This window comes from Microcaecilia unicolor, chromosome 1, assembly GCF_901765095.1.
Source record: "Microcaecilia unicolor chromosome 1, aMicUni1.1, whole genome shotgun sequence".
Taxonomy (NCBI): Eukaryota; Metazoa; Chordata; class Amphibia; order Gymnophiona; family Siphonopidae; genus Microcaecilia; species Microcaecilia unicolor.
In genome coordinates, this window is record NC_044031.1 from 455,173,038 (window position 1) to 455,196,619 (window position 23,582).

The 23,582-nt window shown below is 41.3% G+C and overlaps 1 protein-coding gene across 2 annotated transcripts in view; it reads right to left on the minus strand.

Moving 5' to 3' along the window:
• The window catches only part of METTL4 (methyltransferase like 4), a 118,929-nt gene extending 95,347 nt beyond the window's left edge, over positions 1 to 23,582 (minus strand). Inside the window, exons 1-3 of one of the 2 annotated variants that reach the window (XM_030190119.1) lie at positions 23,076 to 23,160; positions 8,916 to 9,029; positions 4,839 to 4,904 (exon numbers count right to left, since the gene is read on the minus strand). In XM_030190119.1, coding sequence (XP_030045979.1) covers positions 4,839 to 4,904; positions 8,916 to 8,966 — 117 coding nt within the window. In that variant the 5' untranslated portion in view covers positions 8,967 to 9,029; positions 23,076 to 23,160. Of the gene's footprint in view, positions 1 to 4,838; positions 4,905 to 8,915; positions 9,030 to 23,075 lie in introns of both variants that reach the window. The other variant, XM_030190117.1, reaches the window with a different exon arrangement.

Genomic DNA, 23,582 nt, shown 5'->3' on the forward strand with positions numbered 1-23,582 from the left:
CTTTACCAGACGAGGGAGCAGGGGCAGCGTTTTGCATGAGGAAGGCCTGATGCAGCAGCAAAACAAACTCGGGGGAGAAACCCCCCAGACTGTGCACTTCCGCAGCCTGGGCCACAGCCCTAGACGCACCCTCAACCGGCGCTCGCAAGAGCGAGGGAGAGACATGCTGCGCATCCAAAATGGCGTCCGGCGCGACACTCCGCGAAGGAGCCGCGCGGGAAGAGCGGCGCTTAACTTTAGCCGCTTTTGTGCCGTCGCCCAAATTAAGGGCGTTCATGGCATTAATGTCTCCAACCTCAAGGGCGGCCCACGAAGAAGCCGTCCGAGCCGCGTGGCCGGCCAAGATGGCGGAGGCAAGGAGCGGGGGATGGGCGTTTATGGCGGGAAAAACCGCCACGCCGGAGGAAGGACCGGGACATTCATCGGTCACTAAACTGTCACCCAACAAGGGCGAATCAGGCTGTAAAACCCCCGCATCCCCTCTAGAAGCGCTCAAGCGATCCGGGGAGCGACCCTTTGCGCCCTCGCCCTCCGACGCCATATGCCACGAGGAGAAGAATCGGGGAACCCCCTGCCCGCTATAAAAAGGTAAAAATTACCTGCTTGCCGCTCCGAGCTGTAACGAACTGGTGTCCCAGTGAGTAGCTGCAATGAACGTTTAAATAAACGTCGAAATAAACGCCTTTAAGGACGTTTAAAATTTTTTTTTTTTTTTTTTAACGGAGCCAGCGGGAGGGGGGAGAAAAGGAGGGACCTGGCACCACCAGGTTTGCACTTGCTCAAAAGAGCCCTCAACCCCAGGCACTCAACAAAACCTAAAAATTAGGCTTGGAGGCCTAGCCAGAGCTGCTGCTGTGTGTGACCACCACCTGCTGAGATAGAGAACATACTGAGGAATTTCCGGCAGCACATGACCACATATAGGGAGGCAAAAGTTTGCTCTCTATCTCCACCTGCTGGTAGATGGACATAACCCACCAGTCTATGGATTGATCAGCTTGATGATATGGAATAGACCATTGCAATGCAGCATATACAGGATGCAAGAAAAACATATTGAAATCTTTGAAGAACATGTCAGCAGGACTAATATTCAAAAAGTCAAAATATGAAAGAGCAACTCCACTGCTTATCATGCTACACTGGTTCCCAATCAAAGCCAGATTATTGTTTAAAACTAGCACGGTTATTTTCGGCATGGCACCTGACTACATGTTAGACTTGATTGAACTATCACCTAGAAATGCATGGCCAGAAACCAGAGGATACTTACTACTCCACTTACTCAACTGCAGAAACATAATGTACAAATCCATATATACGACTAGATTCAGTTACCTAGGCTTCAAATGGTGGAATTCGATTCCCCAGGCCACAAGATATTTTATTTTTTCACTCAAAGAATGGTTAAGCTCTGGAACTTGATGACGGAGGGTGTGGTAACACTAACCCATCAATAGTTGGAAGCTCCTTCTTACTAAACTTAAAACCTGTTCTACTAATTACCCCCCCCCCCCCCCCGCCTCCTCTTCTTAAAATTCTTGACTGAGAAAAAAACGAATAAGCTGGGGGGGGGGGGGGGGGGGCACAGTCAGTTTAACAAGACAATACCTTCTTGTGACAACCAGGATTCAGTAATATAGAACAGATCTTATGATCTCTAATGTAATCAAATATTATTGAAATCTTATTTTTAACTGATCTTGCATTAACGAATATAACCTGACAGTCCTGACCAGACGAATTAAGATAATGATCACATTTTACCAAAGGAATTTCGTGTAACCATCTGTTTCTAAAAATACTCTTTCTTCCTAACTCTAACTCTCCATATCACCCTTGCCCTAAAACTACCGGAATAGTCCTAAAATTCCATATCCATCCTAAACCTGTATTTTAAATTCAAGAAAAGCAGAGGGAATGTGTCTTGGGACAGAGAGTGAGTGTTTCTGTGCTAATCAGTTAGGGCTCTTTTTACAAAGTGGCGCTACAGATTAGCTTGCGCTGAATGCAAAGAAACCCATTCAATTCCCAAGGGCTACTTCACATTAAGCGCACGCTAATCTGCAGCGCCACTTTGTAAAAAGAGCCCTTAGTGCAGCTACATTACATGCACTAACTGTGAGCACTTATCCCCTACAAAACAGGTGTCAATACGTGCTCATGTGCTGATTTTTCTTAATGGTAGCGTGCTAATGACAACATTAACGCTTGAGGAAAACAGGAGTGGGAAACGAATCCAGGCATTTCAAACACAGACCAAGGAACAACCAATAAGACGTTAAACCTTTTATTGATGATTCTTAATAATGACTTGACATGGCACCATGTTTTGGCACCTACGTGCCTGCATATAATAAAAAAAAAATACTACAAATAATAAAACACAGTGTTACATCAATAAACATCACAAAAACGTTAAATGAAAATCCAAATCATAAAACAAGTAATAAAAGACATATATTACATAAAAGATCAATCTCATTTTCTAGAGCAAAAAAATCATCAACAATCTTAAAAGCAAAGTAAAAAACTGAGTAAGTGTGAAAAACAAGCTAAGTGTAACTGGATCAAAAAATATCAGATGACGTTTAATGTGAGCAAGCGCAAAGTGATGCATGTGGGAAAGAGGAACCAGAACTATAGCTACGTAATGCAAGGTTCCACGTTAGGAGTCACCGACCAAGAAACGGATCTCGGCATCATTGTTGATGATACATTGAAATGCTCTGCTCAGTGTGCTGCAACAGCTAAGAAAGCAAATAGAATGTTAGGTATTATTAGGAAAGGAATGGAAAACAAAAGTGAGGACGTTATAATGCCTTTTTATCGGTCCATGGTGCGACCGCAACTCGAATATTATGTTCAATTCTGGCTACCACATCTCAAAAAAGATATAGTAGAATTAGAAAACGTACAGAGAAGGGCGACAAAAATGATAAAGGGGATGGGACGACTTCCCTATGAGGAAAGGCTGAAGCATTTGGGGCTCTTCAGCTTGGAGAAGAGACGGCTGAGGGGAGATATGATAGAGGTCTATAAAATAATGAGTGGAGTGGAAGGGGTAGACGTAAATCGTTTGTTTACTCTTTTAAAAAATACTAGGACTAGGGGGCATGTGATGAAGCTACAAAGTAGTAAATTTAATACGAATCAGAGAAAATATTTCTTCACTCAATGTGTAATTAAACTCTGGAATTTGTTGCCACAGAATGTGGTACAGGCGGTTAGCTTAGCAGGGTTTAAAAAGGGTCTGAATGGCTTCCTAAAGTAAAAGTCTATAGACCATTATTAAATTGACTTGGGAAAATCCACTGTTTATTTCTGGGATAAGCATCATAAAATGTATTGAGGTTCTCTGGGATCTTGCCAGGTATTTGTGACCTGGATTGGCCACAGTTGAAAACAGGATACTGGGCTTGATTGACCTTTGGTCTGTCCCAATGTGGCAATACTTACGTACTTATGTAAAAATGTGGTCAAAAGAAACAACTAACCTGTTAAAAGTATTGTATTATTTGTAATTTTTTTGGATTGTTTATATAGACTCCTGAGGCAGGCACGTAGGTGCCGAAATACTGTGCTATGTCGAGTGATCATTAAAAATCATCAATAATTGGGAGGGAGGAATTATGGAGGAGGGAAGGGAGGGAGGGAGAGGGTGTTAGCAAGGGAGAAAATTATGTTAAAGTCTGTTGACTAAAGTTGGTGACCTCTGTACATGTAGAGAATGGTAATCGACATGGTGTCATGTAACAAATTCTATAGTGGTATATGTACAGGTTATTGATTTCTAATAAAAATGATATACCATAAAAATCATCAAGAAAAGGTTTAATCTCATATTGGTTGTACCTTGGTCTGTGTCTGAAGTGCCTGGATCCGTTTCCCACTCCTGTTTTCCTGTTGCTGCTTCCCTGTGGGATTCTGGTGTTATTTCCACATCTGTGGTTTGTCTCCTTAACATTAGCGCATGGTCATTAATTCAGAAAATGGAAAATCAGCCATGTAGAAGATGCACGCCTGTGGAACGATCATCCAGTTGAATTGCAAAAACTCAAGAGCTATCTTCATTTCAGGAAACTTCTCAAGGTTTATTTGCTTTCTCAGTTTCTGTTGATGAGATATTTATTTTCCAATATTGATTGTATTGTACTATCTGTGTAGTCGTAGTAGTAGTAGTAGTAGTCGAGTTGAGAATTTTATTGTGAATGTTTTCCGTTATAAACTGTGTATGACTTAGGATAGTGCGGTCTATAAACTGCTATAAATAAAATTTCCAGCTGTGCTAAAAATTACCTTAGTGTGCGAGAAAGACCCATCTAAGGGCGTGCTAAGCTCACTTTATCCCACAGCTTAGTAAAAGGAGCCCTATGTGTGATTAGAAATCACTAGCACAATCCTACAAAAATAGCAGCTAGATTGAGGGAACTGGCATTTGCAAGCAGATATAAATGCTAGTACATAAATTAAAACCACCACTCTAATTTCAGTATTGGGTTATACAAATATGAATTAAATTAAATTATAAATCAACCCATACTCCACCCAAATTCCTGCCTTGAACACACAAACTCTAAAGTCATGTACAAGTGAAGTACATGCCTAATTGTATCACATGTCCTTTTACATGTGAGATAATTTTATACTAGGCCTTCTGCATGTGTATACTGGAATATACACAGGAAATAAACCTTTATAAAAATTTCCCTCTGAAGGCAGAGCAGTCACATACATTCTCTGAAGAACAATCAGCTTGATATATCAGCTAGTTTTTGACTTGCCACCATTTCCTTTGTACACTAGTTGGGCATCATTTCTGTGCAAGCTCAGCTTACCTTTGCGTGGTATTCTAGGGCATCCAGTTCACCTTGATTGAGGGCAGTATACCTTCTTTTACGCTTCTATAGTGAATCCAATAAAGAAAACATTATCAGTTCCTAAGTCTATCGCAGTCAAACAGCACATACACAAGACATTACAATGTCAGTGAAATCAATTACAACATGTATTTCTGTAGAATGTCAAGCACCCCTTCAGTCTCCAGTGCCTCCAAGTCACAGCTAATTTGTCAAAGAAAAACAGAACACTCTTTACTGCTGTAAAGAGCCAGGATAGCTTAGAAAATGTTTTCAAAGGTATTCTTGTTTAAGAGAAAACTCCACTCAAGAAGCAAATAACTGAGAACAACTGAGCAAAGAACTCTTGAGGAACAGCTAGGAAGAAAGGTATCTAGCTAACTTTACGTGGCTATTCATTAGACTTCACCAGATAAAATCTAATCACTGAATATAAACAGTTAGAGGTATCTGCATAAACGTATTTGGAACACTTTAGACCAGCAATTTCTGCAGCTCCACTTACATGGTTAAGTTTAACCGGACAGCTCTGAATATCGTGCTGTCAAGGTAAACTAAAACCGCACCTTCCCCCTCCTCCAAAACTCCAAGTGCTGCCATCAGATAATTGAATAAAGTTTGTTCAGCCAACATGAATTTATGCAGTCAGCTGGGGACCTCCCCCTCTCCACCCTGAATAAAAATTAGTGACTCTTGAATCCGTCACCAGTGTTTATCAGGATCCCTCCTCCCCTATGTATCTCACAAACATAAGGAAATGCAGCACCTCTAGAAAACAGAATTCCAGAGTCCCCTGTACAAGCTGTAATCTAATACTTCCATATCTTCATAACGGAGACTGTCAGTGCATGCTCTGCTTTCAGGCCCTGCCTCCCATACAGAAGCCAGGATGGGAAACAGGGACTGTAAAACCTGAAAGCGGAGCCTGCACTGAAAGTCTCCAGCTTATGCTCCTTAAGATTCACATGCTGAGGTTATTCAACTGATTGAGATCCGAGATCAGCTCCAAATTGAACAACAGTCCTCAGTGCAGGGTGGAAAGAAAGTGGGTCAGAAAAATGTTTATACTGGTTGCCTTACAGGGCAGAAGTGATACATGTAAGATAAGAAAAAAAAATTGGATTTTGGTGATTGTCCTGTGGGCCAGAAGTGGCATTCTGCCACAGGGTCTGTGGACATCAAACATTTGCAGAAGCAGTGCTGCAAGTCAGATTTCTCATTGCTGTTTCACAGATCAGTAGAAATTATGCTGTGGACAGGTGGCTGACAAACAATGACCTACAGAAAAAGAATATACAGAGATCAGAACCTGCTTTATCTGCAGATACTCTTCCAGCCAAAGCGATACACATATGGGGCCCTTTTATTAAAGTGTGTTAACTGTTAACACACACTAATTCACCCATTAACTGTATGCTATGTTAGGGAGCAGGAACAGGGCAGAGAATGGGCACTTACTGAACATTGCAGTTATCGCACAGAACTCACCATGTAAGGTCATTTGTGTAGTTAAAGTGGTAAAGAACTTTTCTGTGCAGCAACTACAGAGAACATACTGGACATATCCCCAAACAATTAATACCTAGCCTTTGCAATTAATGCATGTTAATCTTTCATGTTAAATTACAGTAAGAGGCCCTTTTATTAAGAAGCACTATGAAATTGGCTTAGTGCATCCTAACGCAGGACTTTTTAGTACATCTATAAACCAGGGCACTTTTGATGTTTTAAATTTACAGGTTGTGCACTAATGTTGTCATTCATTTATCATTTAATAAACATGCTATACCATTTTGTTTTGATAAAAGTAAAGTGGTTTACAATTAAAAAAATAAAAAAATCAAGAGAAACAGAAAGGAACACCATTTGTAAATAGGACGTAATTAGCTAACTTTACTATTCAAACACTATCTGAATCACACAAGAAACATAGCCAAAACAACCATTCTAAAAAATAAAAACAAACAAGTCCACACTTAATCATAAATTCAGGCAACTAAACCCATCCTGACCTCCTGTTGCACAGTCGACCCAGGCCTAAAATAAAAATCCTGCTGAAATAAATAAGTCTTTAATAGGGCACAGAAGGATGTTTAAGATGCTTCAAACCTAAGGTGACGCGGTAATGAATTCCAGAATGCTGATGAAGTAAAAAAGAACTAGATCTCATGAATTCCCATCTAGCTTTAGAAGGGGGTGGAAGAACTAAACTACTGTTGTTTAGTGAATGTAGAGTGCGAGAAGGTGTGTAGGGGATCACCAAAGAAGCAAGATATGCAGGGGAGTCACTATAAAGGACCTTATGAGTTAAAGTTTGAATTTTAAATTTAACCCTGAAATTAATGGGCAACCAATGTAGCTGTCAAAGTAGAGCTGAAACATGATCATAACGAGATGCTCAACAAAGTATACGTGCTGCAGGATTTTGTAAAGTTTGTAGTCTCTTGAGATTATGCTTAATAATCCCTGCATTGATGACATTACAGTAATCATATCTAGAATGAAGGAAGGCATAAAACAAAGTGCACAGCGCATCATAAACCAAAAAAAAATTACGAAAGGATCTCAGCTTGCAAGAGAAGAAGAAACCAGAATTAACAACATGAGAAATTTGAGGGCTAAAGGACAAAGCTGAATCTAAAATGACCCCAAGATAACGAAAGGATGAAACAGGGACAATGTGTCTGCCAAAGGGTTAATAGTTGGAGGTGACAATGATCTGGTAATCCAACAGGCTACTGTCTTCTCAGGGTTAAGAACTAATCGATGATCCTTTAGCCAACCTGCCATGAGTTCTAAACAATTCTGAAGTGGCTATAAATCAACAGAATTCTGATCCATATAATAAAGCAAGAGAAAGTCATCTGCATAAGAATAACCACTGATCCCCAAAGACTGAATAAGTAGAGCCAAAGGGCTAACAAACAAATTTAAAAATGTTGGGGAAAGGACTGAGCCCTGAGGAACACCACATGATAGAGGAACTGAGGTAGAAGATGATTGAACCACCTGGAAAGACCGTTGCCCAAGAAAAGAAGTAAACCAATCCAAGACCACACCAGAGATACCAAGTGAAGAAAGATGGTATAAAAGAAGATCGTGATTAATGAGATCAAATGTCGCCAACAGATCGAGAAAGACTAACAGAGCAACTATTCCCCTCTCCAAGTTACTATGAAGTTCACTTATCAAAGCAGTAAGAACTGTTTCCGTACTGAAGTTTAAATGAAAACAGATTGACGAGGATGCTGAGCATTAATGGACTCAATATAGGAAGAGAGCTGATCAAGGACTACTGACTCCACAATTTTGGAAAGAAAAGATAGGATTGATAGCAGCCAATAGTTTTTGGCCTGCTGAGGGTCAAGATCTGATTTTTTTCAGAATGGGCTTAATAAGAGCAGATTTCAATGGGACTGGTAATTTACCAGCTGTTAAGCTATTGATAAGAATGGAATGAAGATATGGGAGTAAACCTATTGATGGTTGTTTTAGCCAACTAGAAGGAATAGAGTCCAAAGAACAAAAAGTACTGTGTAAATGCATGACTAGTTTGGAAAATGATTCCAGAGAAAGATTGGAAAGGTCCAAGTAGCAGACTGGGTTTGAGTCAAAGGAGCAGGTTCCAGAAGCAAAGGAAGTGGTGGAAAATTAGCCTGGAGTGACACAATTATCATTGAAAAGTAGTTGGCTAAGACATTTGATGGTAACTGAACCCTAAGGGCTGTCTGTGAGGGAGAAGTAGCAAGAGCATTAAAGATTTTAAACAGTTGCTTCACAGAGCTGGATGCTTGCTGAATCTGATCAGAATAAAATGTTTGTTTAGCGGCACGCAATTGAGCCACATAATACTGCTGTGCATTTCTAACTATCCTCTTAGAAGCCTCTGATTTTCTTTTTCGCCATTGGCGCTCAGTTCTCCTAACTTGACGTTGACATAGTTTTAATCAATCCCACATGAAACCACAGTTGATAAGCCAACATCCGAGGCTTAACCAAAATGAGCAGCGCAATATCATCAATAGCCTCCTGAAGGGTAGTATTCCATGTATTTACCTGCTCATCCAATAGTAAGTCCGAGAAATTAGATGGAAGATAGTGTTGCATAGAAGGAAGGATCAATCCTGCCAAGACGTCTTTACCAAAAATCCTTAGTCGCTGATCGATTCACTGGTGAAGATATAGAGAGCAAAAAAGACAGATAATAATGATCGGACCAATATTATCAGTGTAGAGCACAGTGAGGAAAGACTGACCAGGAAATGTTGGGGTGAGATGATCAGGTCAAAAGTGTGTCTGGCAATATGAGTTGAAAAAGAAACATGCTGTAATAGACCCAAATCTGAAAGCAAAGAAGACAAATATGCAGAGCGTGAGTGCCCAGTGTATTAAAGTCACCTATTACCAGAAGGTTAGGAAATTTGGTTGAGGCATTCGCTAAAGTTTGGTAAACTTTAAGAAAAAAAGTTATGAAGTTCCCAATCTTCTGATTTTAACGAGGGGGAGCAACAAACTAAAAGGACATGAATTGATGGATGAGATGAAATTTCAGCCAAAAGAATTTCAGGGTAAGTGAAATAGTGAGAGGTAATTTCAGTCACATGGAGCACAGAGGGGAAAAAAAAGTGCTAAACCCCCACCACGCCTACCCACCTGAGAGGAGTAAACTACAGAATAGTCTGGTGGCAAACACTGGAAAAGATAGGCTTCCTCCCCTGGAAGAAGCCAAGCTTCAGTAATCCCAAAAAGATCCAATTTATTGGAAGTCAAGAGATCTTTAATAAGAAGAGATTTATGTTTCAAAGAGCTGCAGTTCAATAAAGCACACAATAGGATTGAGAGAGAATAGTGGTAGAAGAAATAACACATAAGAGCACTTGACATGAAGAAAGGACCTGGCTTCATGGCTTAGCAGGGGGATGATAACTCCACCAGATAGGAATATGGAAGGCAAAGAAAAAGAGTCTGGAGTAGAGAAGAAAAGTCAAATAATGCAAAAACTGCATTGAAAGATTATTAAAGAAAACGTGCTAAGTGGAACAAGGTTCGCAGGTAACACAAAGGTAGCCCCAAGGAGCAAAATCTAAGCAGCACGCTTCTTATACGCACCGCTACGGTGCAGATGCCGCTAAAGGCAGAGAATAAATAGTAGACTTGCTTGGGTTTGACCTTTGATGCATTAGTCATGTGACCCATGTGCAGGGAAGGCATCAGCCATGTCTAATTCCTGGTAACAATCTGCAAAGAGAAACACAGAGACCAAAAGTCACACAATAATCTAACTAAGCCAAGCACTACAAATAATTAACATGGGAGAACTTATAGGAGGCACTAAGGGCTACCGCATTAATCCAGTGTTATTGTTAGCACACACTAATGGAAGCATGTTACCTGAATAGCGCTTCTACACCCATTCTCTGCCCTTGATGTGCCCCCTCCAAAAATAAATTTTCAAATAATATATACCCCCCAGTTAGCATGTACAAAAGGGAAATTACCACAAGATATTTTAGCGAGTTCTGCAGTAAGCTTTTATCAGCAAACTAAGCCTGAGTTAGGGCTTGCCACACCTTAGTAAAAGGGCTCCTAAGTACAAACCGCATTTTAGTAAAAGTGTGTCGTAGTTATGAAAGTTAAAAAGGTCTAATGCCCTGATTAATCCCTCAGCAGTAGTTAAAAAAGAAAGAATTAAAGAAAAGAAAAAGATACTAAATCAGGACCAACAGCAGCCTCTACCTTCCACCTCCACTGAGGAAAAGGAAGTTGAAACAGGTTACATGTTTATTTGGGATTTAATATACTGCTTTTGCTAATAAAAGGTCAAAACAGTGAACAATGGAGCTGTGAGGAGCTGAAGGGTGAAGGAGCTGCAAGGAGTTGATGGGCAAGTGTGAATAAGAAGTCATCAACAATCTCAGGATTCAGTCTAGCTCTCCTGTCTTCCACAGTCCTTCCTGCAATAGAAGATGTCTTCTTAGAAGATGTGCTGGTAGCAGGATATACAGGATCCCCCATGCAAATATTACTAGTTGTGGCCAGCATGTTTGCTTGTTTTTCCAAAAAATCAAAATATTGGTGTCTGCATCACTCAAACATAAAAACAGTCCAGTTCATTAACAGGCTTCAAAGTAGAAAATGACACAGGGACAAAGTTTGTCCCCGTTCTCATGGGCTCTGTCCCCCCATCCCCGTCCCCGCCCTGTCCCCATGGGATCTGTCCCCGCCCCATCCCCGCACTTACTGCGGGTCCCTGTCCCCGTGTCATTCTCTAGCCTAGATCCCTTTCCTGGTCGGTGACTCCTAATGTGGAACCTTGCACTACGTAGCTATAATTCGGGTTCCTCTTTCCCACATGCATCACTTTACATTTGCTCACATTAAATGTCATCTGCCATTTGGATTCCCAGTCTCATAAAGGTCCTCTTGTAATTTTTCACAATACTCTTGCAATTTAACTTTGAATAACTTTGTGTCATCAGCAAATTTAATTACTTCACTAGTTATTCCCATCTCTAAATCATTTATAAATATGTTATAAATTCTATTACATGTTCTCCATTGCACCAATGCATGCAAGGGGGATACTTTCCGACCTGCCTCTTTGACTCTTTTGCTACTTTCTCAGCAAAGACCAGTTTAGGATGGTTTCTTTACCTAAGCATCTTACACCCCATGGTTCTGGACAGTCATTGGCTCTGCTCACTGCATTGGCTGGATACTTATCCACGGGCAGTCTCTTTCATTTCGACTGGGGATATTCTCTCTCCTGTACCACGTGCTGCCTTTTGGCTTTGGGTCCAATCCTGGGAACTTCACCATGTGTCTCGTGTTCTTTGCAGCTCCTCTGCGCTGCCTGTGAGTCCTTTTCTTTGCCTGGAACACTTTTCGGGTGCTGAACTTAGGGGGATTCATCTTTCACTACTCCCGGCTCCATCTGCTTCCCGTCTCCCACTTTGACATCATTGGGTTCCTGCTAGATATTCACCTAACTGGGGCATTTCTTCTCCTATGGGATACAGATGCTCTGGTCATTCTTGCCAACAGGGCACTGGGCCCATCGGCGGCTCCCACCTTCACAACTGTTTAGGTTATTGATTACATGGCCTCCTCCACTCATACAACACCCATGCCTCTTTATCACATGGGATCTCCTGGTGGACTCTAGCTTCTTCGTGGTGTCGGACCAAGGGGACCTTGGAAAAAGTCCTTCACATGTTCCTGTGGTTTCGTTTGCTTTCTGCTTGGGAATGAGTCTGCCCTATTAGTCCCTAGGACTATTCTTCTGAGCCCTAGACTTCATGTCTTCCTATGTTACCTACCACTCACCTACAGTGCAAAGCTCTCTTGTCAGGCTTCCCCACTCAACTGTTGTGTCTGCCCGGAGACAACTGTTTGTGGCACTCTGGACGACCTGACACACTCACAACGATTGCAACTATTCAGCTACTCGCTACTCATTCCCATGGTCTATGCTTCAGTTTCACCCTCTGTTTCAGGGGACTGTACAAATGTGGCAGAGGGTGGTCGGCTGCTCCTACAGGCCAATTTTTGGATGGGTAATTCTGACAGTCTGGCCATTTGACTGTACTAGGTAATACAGCCGCATGAAAGGTCTCTTCCTAGAGATGTTCCTTCCAGGCTCTCCCTTTTCTGGAACATCCTTGCGGTATCTCTCATGGTTACTCAAGTACATAACCCCATCCTTCCATTGTGTTCCACTTCCAGGTCCAGAACAGACTACCGTCACTTACATTTACCCTTCCTTGGGAGAAAAATCTTCTCTATTCGTCTCCTCTCATCTCCCTGTTGGGGCAGACTCTGTGGTCGAGCAGGTGTACAGCACTGCATACGTCTAGCAGCGCTATAGAAATGATGAGTAGTAGTAGGTAGTACTGAAGAGCCAACACTCTGATGCATCCTTCTTGGCCCCTTGTTCTGGAATTCTCTTTTCAGGCACCATGAGCCATGGAGTATTCTCCAACCTTCATCCCAAGCAACGGGGGGAGAGGGTCTCTTCTGCATCCCATCCTCCGGTCTCTAGCCCGTATGGCCTGGATGATCGAGGTTTCGCATTAGCTTCCTGGCGTTTTTTCTTAAAGCGTCTCCACAGTCTTTCTGGCTTTTCAGAAAGTTCCCCTTGGGAAGTGTTTCTCTTTCCAGTGGGATAGGTTTGCAGTCTGGTAGGCATACCTTCTACATCTTTCTGAGTTTAGTCTATAACGAACTCGGTGGGGATTTACCTCAGTTTCGTCAGTGCTCTCATCTTTGTATAAAGGCTTATGAGACCTCAGCATCAGTATCCCCCATTTCTTAAGTGCTTCCTTACGCTGCTTGTTTTCCTGTCGAGGGGAATTCTCAACCTCAACCTATTTGTTTCTGATGGCTGTTACATAGGCTCGTCGGGATTATGACCTTTGGCCCTGTCAGCAGTTTTATCTTTCATCACAATGGAGTGGTTCTCTGCATGTAACCTAGGTTCCTACCTCAGCTTGTATCATGGTTCAATCTACATTAGTTGATTCTCTTCCCACCATCCTTCATGCGGTTTCATGCATGGCAGGCATGTTTTCCACTCATTGCACTGCAAGCAGACACTGGACAATCCTTGATGCGGCATCAGCCACATAGGATTTCTCCTTAGCCTTTAGTTACCTTCCTTCCTACTGGAGGTGGCTTGCCATTGGGGATTGCTAAATGTCTGTTTAGCTACCTCCTTATTTTTTCTTTTCTTTCCGCCCAGGGAGGGCTACCGAGGATAATCCTCTTCAGACTTGCTGTGTCAATGCGATGACTATATTGTTTGCTTCTGTTAGGAAGCTTGGTTGGGCTGTTGCGTTCTCTTCATTTCACACATTTACGTCTCATTCCTGCTCTGGGTAGCATGCCTGCAGCAGCATTCCCATCACAGATTTGATGGAATAGTAATGCACTTTTACTTTTGATTCTAGAATTCAACTCCACCCGCCTAGACCCTTTTTTATTCTTTCCCAGGCTTCACTTCCAATGATTTGCTCACTGGTTTCCCTATGTTCTGATCTCACCGTTGCGAGGTGCAAGTCGTCATTAGCTGTTGTTCCTAGTGAGTCTGGTAGCCAGAGATTCCCCAGTTGTGAGAATATTAGCCTGCTTGACCTCGGAGAAAGAGAAGATACTTACCTGTAGAAGGTATTCTCCGAGGAAAGCAAGGTATATATTCTCAAATACCCTCCCACCCCCTATGTGGAACCGTGTCAAACGCTTTGATGAAATCTAAGTAGATTACATCTATCGCACACCTTCAATCCAATTCTCTAGTCAACAAGTCAAAGAATTCAATGAGATTCATTTGTCACGATTTACCTTTGGTAAAACCATGTTGTCTCGGTTCTTGCAACTTATTAGATTCCAGGAAATTCACTAGCCTTTCCTTCAGCATTGCTTCCATTACTTTTCCAATAACCGAAGTAAGGTTCATTGGTCTGTAGTTTCCAGCTTCTTCTCTGTCACCACTTTTGTGAAGCGGGACCACATCCGCTCTTCTCCAACCCCACGGAACCTCCGTCTCCAAGGATTTAATAAACAAATCTTTAAAAAGAACCTGCCAGAACCTCTCCAAGCCCCCCTCAATATCCTGCAATAGATCCTGTCCAGTCCTATGGCTTTGTCCACCTTCAAATTTTCAAGTTGTTCATAAACACTCTCTTCCGTGAATGGTGATATATCCTCTCCATTCTCATACGTACTTTTGCCAGTAAATCGTGGTCCTTCTCCAGGATTTTCTTCCGTGAAAACAGAAGTATTTGTTTAGCATATTTGCTTTTTCTTCATCATTCTCCATATAGCGGTTTGCAGCATATTTCAGACTCACAATTCCATTTTTGGTCTTCCTCCTTTCACTAATATAAGTGAAAAGATTTTTGTCTCCCGGTCTCCCCTCCTTACATTTCTAGCCATTTGTGCTTCCACTTGTGCTTTTGCCAGACGTAGCCCTCTCTTGGCTTCTTTCATTTTCATCCGGTATTCCTCTCTGTGTTTCTCTTCATGAGTTTTTCTGAATTTCATGAACTATTTTTCCCTTCGAGTAAAACGTTTCATCAAGGAGGTTACATAAAACAGGAGATGGGGTGAGGAAATCTAGCCCATTATAATGGGGATTCTATATAGCATGCCTAGAGATCCGTGCCAAAATCCAGGCGCATTCTATAACTAGGTGCGCAACTTATTTAGCTTAACAAGCCAATCACTACTACTACTATTTAGCATTTCTATAGCGCTACAAGGCATACGCAGCGCTGCACAAACATAGAAGAAAGACAGTCCCTGCTCAAAGAGCTTATAATCTAATAGACAAAAAATAAAGTAAGCAAATCAAATCAATTAATGTATACAGGAAGGAGGAGAGGAGGGTAGGTGGAGGCGAGTGGTTACAAGTGGTTACGAGTCAAAAGCAATGTTAAAGAGGTGGGCTTTCAGTCTAGATTTAAAAGTGGCCAAGGATGGGGCAAGATGTAGGGGCTCAGGAAGTTTATTCCAGGCATAGGGTGCAGCGAGACAGAAGGCGCGAAGTCTGGAGTTGGCAGTAGTGGAGAAGGGAACAGATAAGAAGGATTTATCCATGGAGTGGAGTGCACGGGAAGGGGTGTAGGGAAGGACGAGTGTGGAGAGATACTGGGGAGCAGCAGAGTGAGTACATCTATAGGTTAGTAGAAGAAGTTTGAACAGGATGTGAAAACGGATAGGGAGCCAGTGAAGCGACTTGAGGAGAGGGGTAGTATGAGTAAAGTGACCCTGGCGGAAGACGAGACGGGCAGCAGAGTTTTGAACCGATTGGAGAGGGGAGAGGTGACTAAGTGGAAGGCTAGCAAGAAGCAGATTGCAGTAGTCTAAACGAGAGGTGACAAGGGTGTGGATGAGGGTTTTGGTAGAGTGCTTGGAAAGAAAGGGGCGGATTTTACGGATGTTGTAAAGAAAGAAACGACAGGTCTTGGCGATCTGCTGGATATGAGCAGAGAAGGAGAGAGAAGAGTCAAAGATGACCCCAAGGTTTCGAGCTGAGGAGACAGGGAGAATGAGAGAGCCATCAACAGAAATTAGAAAACGGGGGGAGTGGGGAGGTGGGTTTGGGAGGAAAAATGAGAACCTCGGTTTTGGTCATGTTTAATTTCGGGTGGCGTTGAGACATCCAGACAGCAATGTCAGACAAGCACGCTGAAACTTTTGTTTTGGATGCAAGGTGAGATATCAGGGGTAGAAAGGTAGATTTGGGAGTCATCAGCATAGAGATGGTAGGAAAAGCCATGGGATGAGATTAATGAACCAAGGGAAGAAGTGTAGATAGAAAAGGGGAGGGGACCAAGAACAGAACCCTGAGGTATGCCGACAGGCAGAGGGATAGAAGTAGAAGAGGATCCACCAGAGTGAACACTGAAGGTGCGGAGGGAGAGGTAGGAAGAGAACCAGGAAAGGACAGAGCCCTGGAATCCAAGTGAGGACAGGGTATCGAGGAGTATGCTGTGATCGACAGTGTCAAAAGCAGCAGAAAGATCAAGAAGAATGAGGATGGAATAGAGACCTCTGGATTTAGCCAGTAATAGGTCATTGGAGACTTTAGTAAGCGCAGTTTCGGTTGAGTGGAGAGGGCGAAAACCAGATTGTAGTGGGTCAAGAATAGCATGTGAGGAGAGAAAATCAAGGCAGAGGTGGTGAACAGCACGCTCAAGTAATTTGGAGAGAAAAGGGAGGAGGGAGATGGGTCAGTAATTAGAGGGACAACTAGGGTCGAGTGAAGGCTTCTTAAGGAGCGTTTTTAATAGCACTTAACAAGCAATAATGAACATTAAATGGCAATAATTACATTTACACACACAACTCGCAAAGAGCATTCTGTAATGGACTGCACCTAAATTCTAAAGTGCTCAGTTCAAAAGGGGTGTAGTTATGGACGGGAAAATGGGTGTTTCGTGGGCATTCCAAAATTTACGCGTGTAATTATAGAATATGGGCCAGTGCACGTAAATCTACATGCCAGGATTTACAACAGGTTTTTGTTGGTGTAAATGGGTGCAAGTAGATTTAGGCACTATGATATCAACTAAGCACATTCTATATACCATGCCTAAATTTTATAGAATACGCTTAATCAAAAATATGTTCCGAACGGATTTTTTTAGGCTCCATATATAGAATCTGGCCCTATATGGGCTGAATACAGTAGGTGGAGCTTGCCGATACACTGGTTCACCAAAACAATAGCAAACGCTATTGAAAACAATAGCAAAAAGATTATTAGAAATAAGGGACTGCTTATGTGTGCTCCATCTGTAAAAAGTGAAAAGTTGTTCCAGTTGGATAGGCAATGCATTAAAAAGTGGAGGACAAAAGATTTTTTTTTATTTTGCTTATTTGACAGCTTTTTAATTTATTTGAAAGCTTCGCATATGTAGATATAAATATCATGAAATAACAATTGAATACCACTAAAACAGCTTAAAAAATTATTATAGCTGGTAGAAAAAACACTAATAAAGTCTGTGTTTGTGCTCATTTTCTACACTGTTCTATACAATACAGACGGCCAAATTTCACTGAGGACATCCTGTTTCCTGATGGGTTCATCTTAACTGTTGTTGTAATCTGCCTTGGGAAGCCTAGTGTTATAAAGATGGAATATACTGAAATTAAATTGAAGTAAAATGAAACTCTCCTTTTATCGGGGCATATGGAATCATATCTGCATCTGTTTTGTAGAAGTTTACATTTTAGATACACAAATGTTGAACATGTTTCAGAGACAGGTGGTTTTAAAAGTCAAAATAAAAAGAAGTATTTTGTTTCATGCAGATCTCTTTTGTTTAAATATAACTAAATGGGCTATAAACCCTTAATGCTGTCCATTGGTTTTCTTATATTTTGTTCTTGTGCTGTCATACTGTGCCAAAACTGAAAACTCTTATCTCTTCTATCTGGTCAATAATAAAAGGAGTTCATTGTGAACTCTATCAACTCTAAAAGCTTGTTTTGTGGCTCTATATGAGGAATTGAGATATTGAATAAATAAGTATATGTTTTTGTTCCTAGACATGCATCCAAAGGTTATATAATCTTTTCAAGAAAGACAGTTAATTGTTTAACTTATTAGTGGAGCATAACTACAGAGGCGTGGTATGGTCACATTTTCGATATGGTAATACAAGAGCCCAGCTAAGGAACAGGTTATTTTGATTTAGTCTTCACTTTTCCAAACTTGCTTTCCCTGTGCCATCACTATCCAGCTGGATAGGCAGTGTCTTAAAAGGTGGAGGATAAAGGAATTAAAAAAAACCCATTTATATCCCACATTATCCCAAGCAAACACGGGTTCAATGTGGCTTACATTTGAAATTACGGAGAGACAGAATAATAGAATTCAGTTATTCATGAGAGCAAGTGGATGGATATTTCTGAAACATTTTTAACAAAATTGAGATTAGCTTATATACTCAACTGGGCGTTTAAAAGTTTGTCCTTTAATGATGCTGCATATTCAGAAACCATAGCCATAAGTATAGGCAGTTATTCAAAGATTATCACATGCAAACACTAGAACAAGCATTCATCGCATTCCATAAATAAACAACTTCTATAGACTATATCCAAAAATTAATTATTTTCTCATTTCCATCTTCCAAAATTCCAGACAGCAGATGTACAGATCAGCAGGACACAAAGCACTCCAATACAGGTTGTAGCTGGGTCACCCATCCAGGACCCAGCCAGGCTTGACCCTGCTTAGCTGCCTCTTCCTCCACACGACTGTTGCCTTCACTCCACAGCAATCTGGCTCCAGGCCCTGCGAACTCCCAGGACTTCCTCCTCCCAGAGCACAATTCAGGTTCAACACAGTCAAATTCAGGTTCAAAAACAGTCCATATAACTTCACTTCACTTTAGCTCAGATTACTTCACTTAGGGAACAGTACATTATCAGAGGGAAAACCCAATAGCTTGGTAGGTTGCAGCCCAGACCTTTTTTAGTATGAAACAGTTTACACAGTGTTTCTTGCACCTTCTTACAGCACGGTTACACAGCTTTATTCCCACCTGGTTCAGGCTGGGGTTTCAATTGTGCCCAGCTCTCTTTCTCTCCCACAGGCTGCACCTGTTTCCTCTTTAGTAGAGATTTCCCCCAGTGCCTTAGCCTCTCTCCTCCGGTCTTCCACCAGTCTCTCCAAGGTACAGCTAGCCACCCTCTTTCAGCAGCTTTTTGGATTTGAGCCAGGGCTCCAATCTCCATCTGTTCCTCCCCTAGTCCTTCAGTAACCTCCATTTTATCCTCCTCTCCAACTTCCCCCGCCCCCAAACTCTCCAGCTGGCCCTCATCACCTTCCTCTGAGACCATTTCCCAATCTTCTATCTCCTCCCCTAACTCTTGCACAGCCGGGTGGGGAAAAGAAGGATTCTGGGACTGGTAGTTCCTTCTCTTCTTCCTTAACCCGGTCAACCTCTCTGCCTCCGGTAGACCAGCTTTCTGAATGTGGGTGTTGTGCACATGAAATCTGCCCTGTTGGGGGTTCCCTGGCTGCCTGCACTCCCTTTCTTTGTGCCCTCCCGGATCCCCTTTCACCTGCACTCTCACAAGGTACACTAAGAAACAAAACAGTATATACCTAATTGCTCAACCACCCTTAGGAGTCACCTTTGGGTTTAAAAAGCACAACCATGTCCATGCGAGGTCTGGATAAACAAATTAAAACAAAGTTTAAAGCACATGCCCATAATATGTAATAACTGGTAGCAACAATGACACAATGATGGAATATTCACATAGCAGGCAGCCTGAGTCAACATATTTATTTTCCACTGAACGTAATTAACTTTGTATGAATTTGGAGGCTAATAGTGCGCTGAACTGGACAATATTGGAACATTTAGACTGATGCTAAACAGAACTGCATGAATGAAGACCTTCCCTCATTATTCAATACCTCTGTGAAATAGTAGTAATAAAAAGGCAAGTGGGAAAGGGGAAGGGAAATGGGACTTGATATACTGCCTTTCTGTGGTTTTTGGAACTACATTCAAATACTTATCTGTACCTGGGGCAAGTGGGTTTAGTGACTGGCCCAGAGTCACAAGGAACTGCAGTGGGAATCAAATCCAGTTCCCCAGGTCAAAGTCCACTGCACTAACCACTAGGCTACTCCACTCCAAATTCCAATTGCATTTTATAATATATCACTGCAATCCACAAAACAAAAAGAGCAAGTTCCCATATGCTATCTTTTTCTTTTGATGTAGGCACAGGAAAAAAAAATTTAAGTGCTACTAGGTTTCAACCTAATTTATGTTAAATGTGTGATATAAATGTCATAAATAAGTAAATAGATAGATAAAAATGTTGAGCACCTGATTCTCAAAACATGATGTTTTAGTGGCCCTTTACCAGGAGAAAAAAAAATCTCTGCACAAATAGAATACATGCTAGGGTGTACCTATAACCAGCCTCTCCAAATGACACTGATTACGATTTATAACAAATTACTACTCTACCTATAAAAGGTTATTCCATTATTATACTTCCTCTGTGTACATCTGTATACTGCACCAGCCGGCATATTTGAAAATATAAGTGAGATTAAAAATGTTACCAACAATAAAGAACGAAAAGATGGATGCAGCAGCTCATAGGTTTACTTGCTTTGAGTGTACTGGAAGGGGAAACAGAGATTAACCTAATTGGCTTCAACTTTTTGTCGTCACCCCTACTCCTGTTTTATATAACCTCTTGCATTTCCTTCTAACCATGGAGGTTAGATTGAGAACAGGAGATGGTACAAGGTTATCTAGCCCAGTATATGGGTTGAAGCCAGTCAGCGGAGCTTGATGGCATTAGGTGGAGATGGCCACCACACTAGTCCACCCAATTTAATAGCAAACGCTATTGAAAACAATGGTAAAAGATTATTAGAAATATGTCCATCTGTAAAAAGTCAAAAGCATGCCTTAAAGGTGGAGGACAGAAGATTTTTTTTGTTTTATTTATTTGATAGCTTTTTAATTTATTTTGAAAGCTTTCCAAATATAAATATCATGAAATCAAAACTGAATCACTACAACAGCTTCAAAAAATATTGTAGCTGGTGGAAACAGCATTAATAAAGGCTGTATTTTTGTGCTCATTTTCTACTGTTCTATACAATACAGTAATACATGGCCAAATTTCAGTTAGGATATCATGTTTACTGATGGATTCATCTTAATTGTTGTTGCAATCTGCCTTGGGAAGCCTGGTGTTATAAAGATTGAAAGTAAAATTAAACTCTCCTATTTCATTGGGGCACATGGAATCATATCTTCACCTCATCTCTTTTGTAGAAATGGATTATTCTGGGTTGAGCATGTTTCAGGGACAAGTGGTTTTCATAAGTCAAAATAATAAAAATAAATATTATTTATAAATATGAATCTAAAATTGCAGAGAAGTCGAATAACTTTCCTCATTTCCTTAAAGTTTGGAAACTTGTTGACTTGGATTGTAAACATAAGCTTTAATATCTTTAACTGTATGCCTTCTAGGTATGATCAGTACACCTTTTTTATGTACCAAATACTATTGCCATTGCTTTGTTCTTTTGTATTGTTACTTATAAAACTTTAATAAAGAATATTTGAACTTAAAATAAAAAATATGTTCTTTCATGCAGGTCTCTCATTTGTTTAAACATAACTAAGGGGCCCTTTTACTAAGACGCGTAAGAGTCTACAAGTGCCAAAATGGACTACCGTGTGGCTCTTGCAGTGATTTCATTTTTGGCGCATGTCCAAAAAATATTTTTTATTTTCAGGTGCGCGTAATGGACGTGCGCAAAGTGGCATTTGACACGTGTAGGTCATTACCACCCGGTTACCGCATGAGTCTTTACCGCTACGTCAATGGCTGGCGGTAAGGTCTCAGACCCAAAATGGACGTGCGGCAATTTTGATTTTGCCGCATGTCCATTTTCAGCAAAAAAAAAAGCCTTTTTACAGGCGCGCTAAAAAATGGATTGGCACGCACCTACACTACCTCAAGCCATTTTTCAGTGTGCCTTAGTAAAAGGACCCCTAAATACTACTACTACTTAACATTTCTAAAGCGCTATTAGGGTTACGCAGCGCTGTACAATTTAACATAGGACAGTCCCTGCTCAAAGAGCTTACAATCTAAAGGACACGTGAACAGTCAGTCTGATAGGGACAGTCAAATTGGGGCTATAAGCCCCTAATGCAGTCCATTGGTATTCTTATATTTTTGTCCTTGTGATTACTTATACTGTGCCAAAACTGGAAATACAGTGAGACAGAATAATAGAATTCAGTAACATCCAAAACGTATTAACAATTGTGTTCACATTTAGGTAACAAATGAGAAAATGCTGTTAAAAAAGTATTTTAGAAAGCATGAAGTCAACTTGGTTAACATTTGCTGTATATCAACTAGTAAACAGTAATAATAAACAATATTAAGTGTATTTTTATAATATTCCACTGCATTCCACAAAAGGTGAAAGCTCCCACAAACTGTCTTCCTGTTTTAATCTAGGGGGCACAAGAAAAAAAAAAAAAGACTTTAAATGCTTCCAGGTTCATTCAACCTAATTCATGTTTAATGTGGGATATAAATGTCATATAAATGAATAAATAAATAGATAGAAACTCTGAATGTTGAGCACCTGATTCTCATAACATGATGTTTGCTTTAGTGGCCCTTTGTCAGTCAGGAGAAATAAAAATTACTACTCTACCTATAAAAAGTTATTCCGTTATTAATGATACTTCCTCTGTATATATCCGTATGCATCACAAGCTGGCATGTTTGAAAATATACGTGAGATTAAATAAAAATGCTACAAACAACAAAGAGCAACAACGTGGATGCAGCAGTTCATAGGTTTGGTTGCTTTGAGTATAGGCAGCAGAACGACGGCGTGGGGAAAGGGAAACTTTTTGAAGCCGTCCCCTGTTGTCAACCAAACCTTCTGTTGTTGACCCTGCCTGAATCAAAAACTACAGTTAAAAGGCCAAGACATCCCACACAGCGATTTCATTGGCTGAACGTCTGCACGTCTTACTCTTCACATACCTAAGTCGCAGCGAGCTCTCCCGCACGCGCGGCCACCACGGCCACGGGCGCTATATTAATGAGAAGGTGGACAAGGAGGAGGGAGGGAGAGAAAGTTAGTGGTTTAGATAGCAGGCTTGTTTTTACACACATATATACCTTGGCTTTAGGGCGCTGTTGGTCGATTTGCGGTGCTTCTGCTTCTTCCAGATCCGCGGCTGTAGACAAACTTGGAAGATGTGGCTGGAAAAGCTGGAAAAACTCAGCGCGGAAGCTGTAAGCGTGAAAGTGTTGCTGTTTCACGCGTTTATCATCCGTCGCTTTGGCGGGGCTGTGTGGGTGAGCGGCACGCAAGAAGGAGGCTTGATCGAGTAGCCATCCCGCCGCACTTTCGCACAGCACCGACATACCGACGATTCGCGACACGCACAGATACCCGGCTGTGTGATAGCTGGAGTGTGTGTATCAAAGTCTTGCGCCCCTTACTGGCTGCCTCCATCCGATGCTCTCTTAACCAAATTGAGACGCTATTTATCACTCCCTTTTCAAATGTTGGCACTGTAGCAACTAATATTCTAGTACTGTACATTTAAATCTCACGCTGTTAACTTTTGTATCTTATTTGGCTGGCATAACCAACCAGACATTCATTTTCAAATAAGAGTG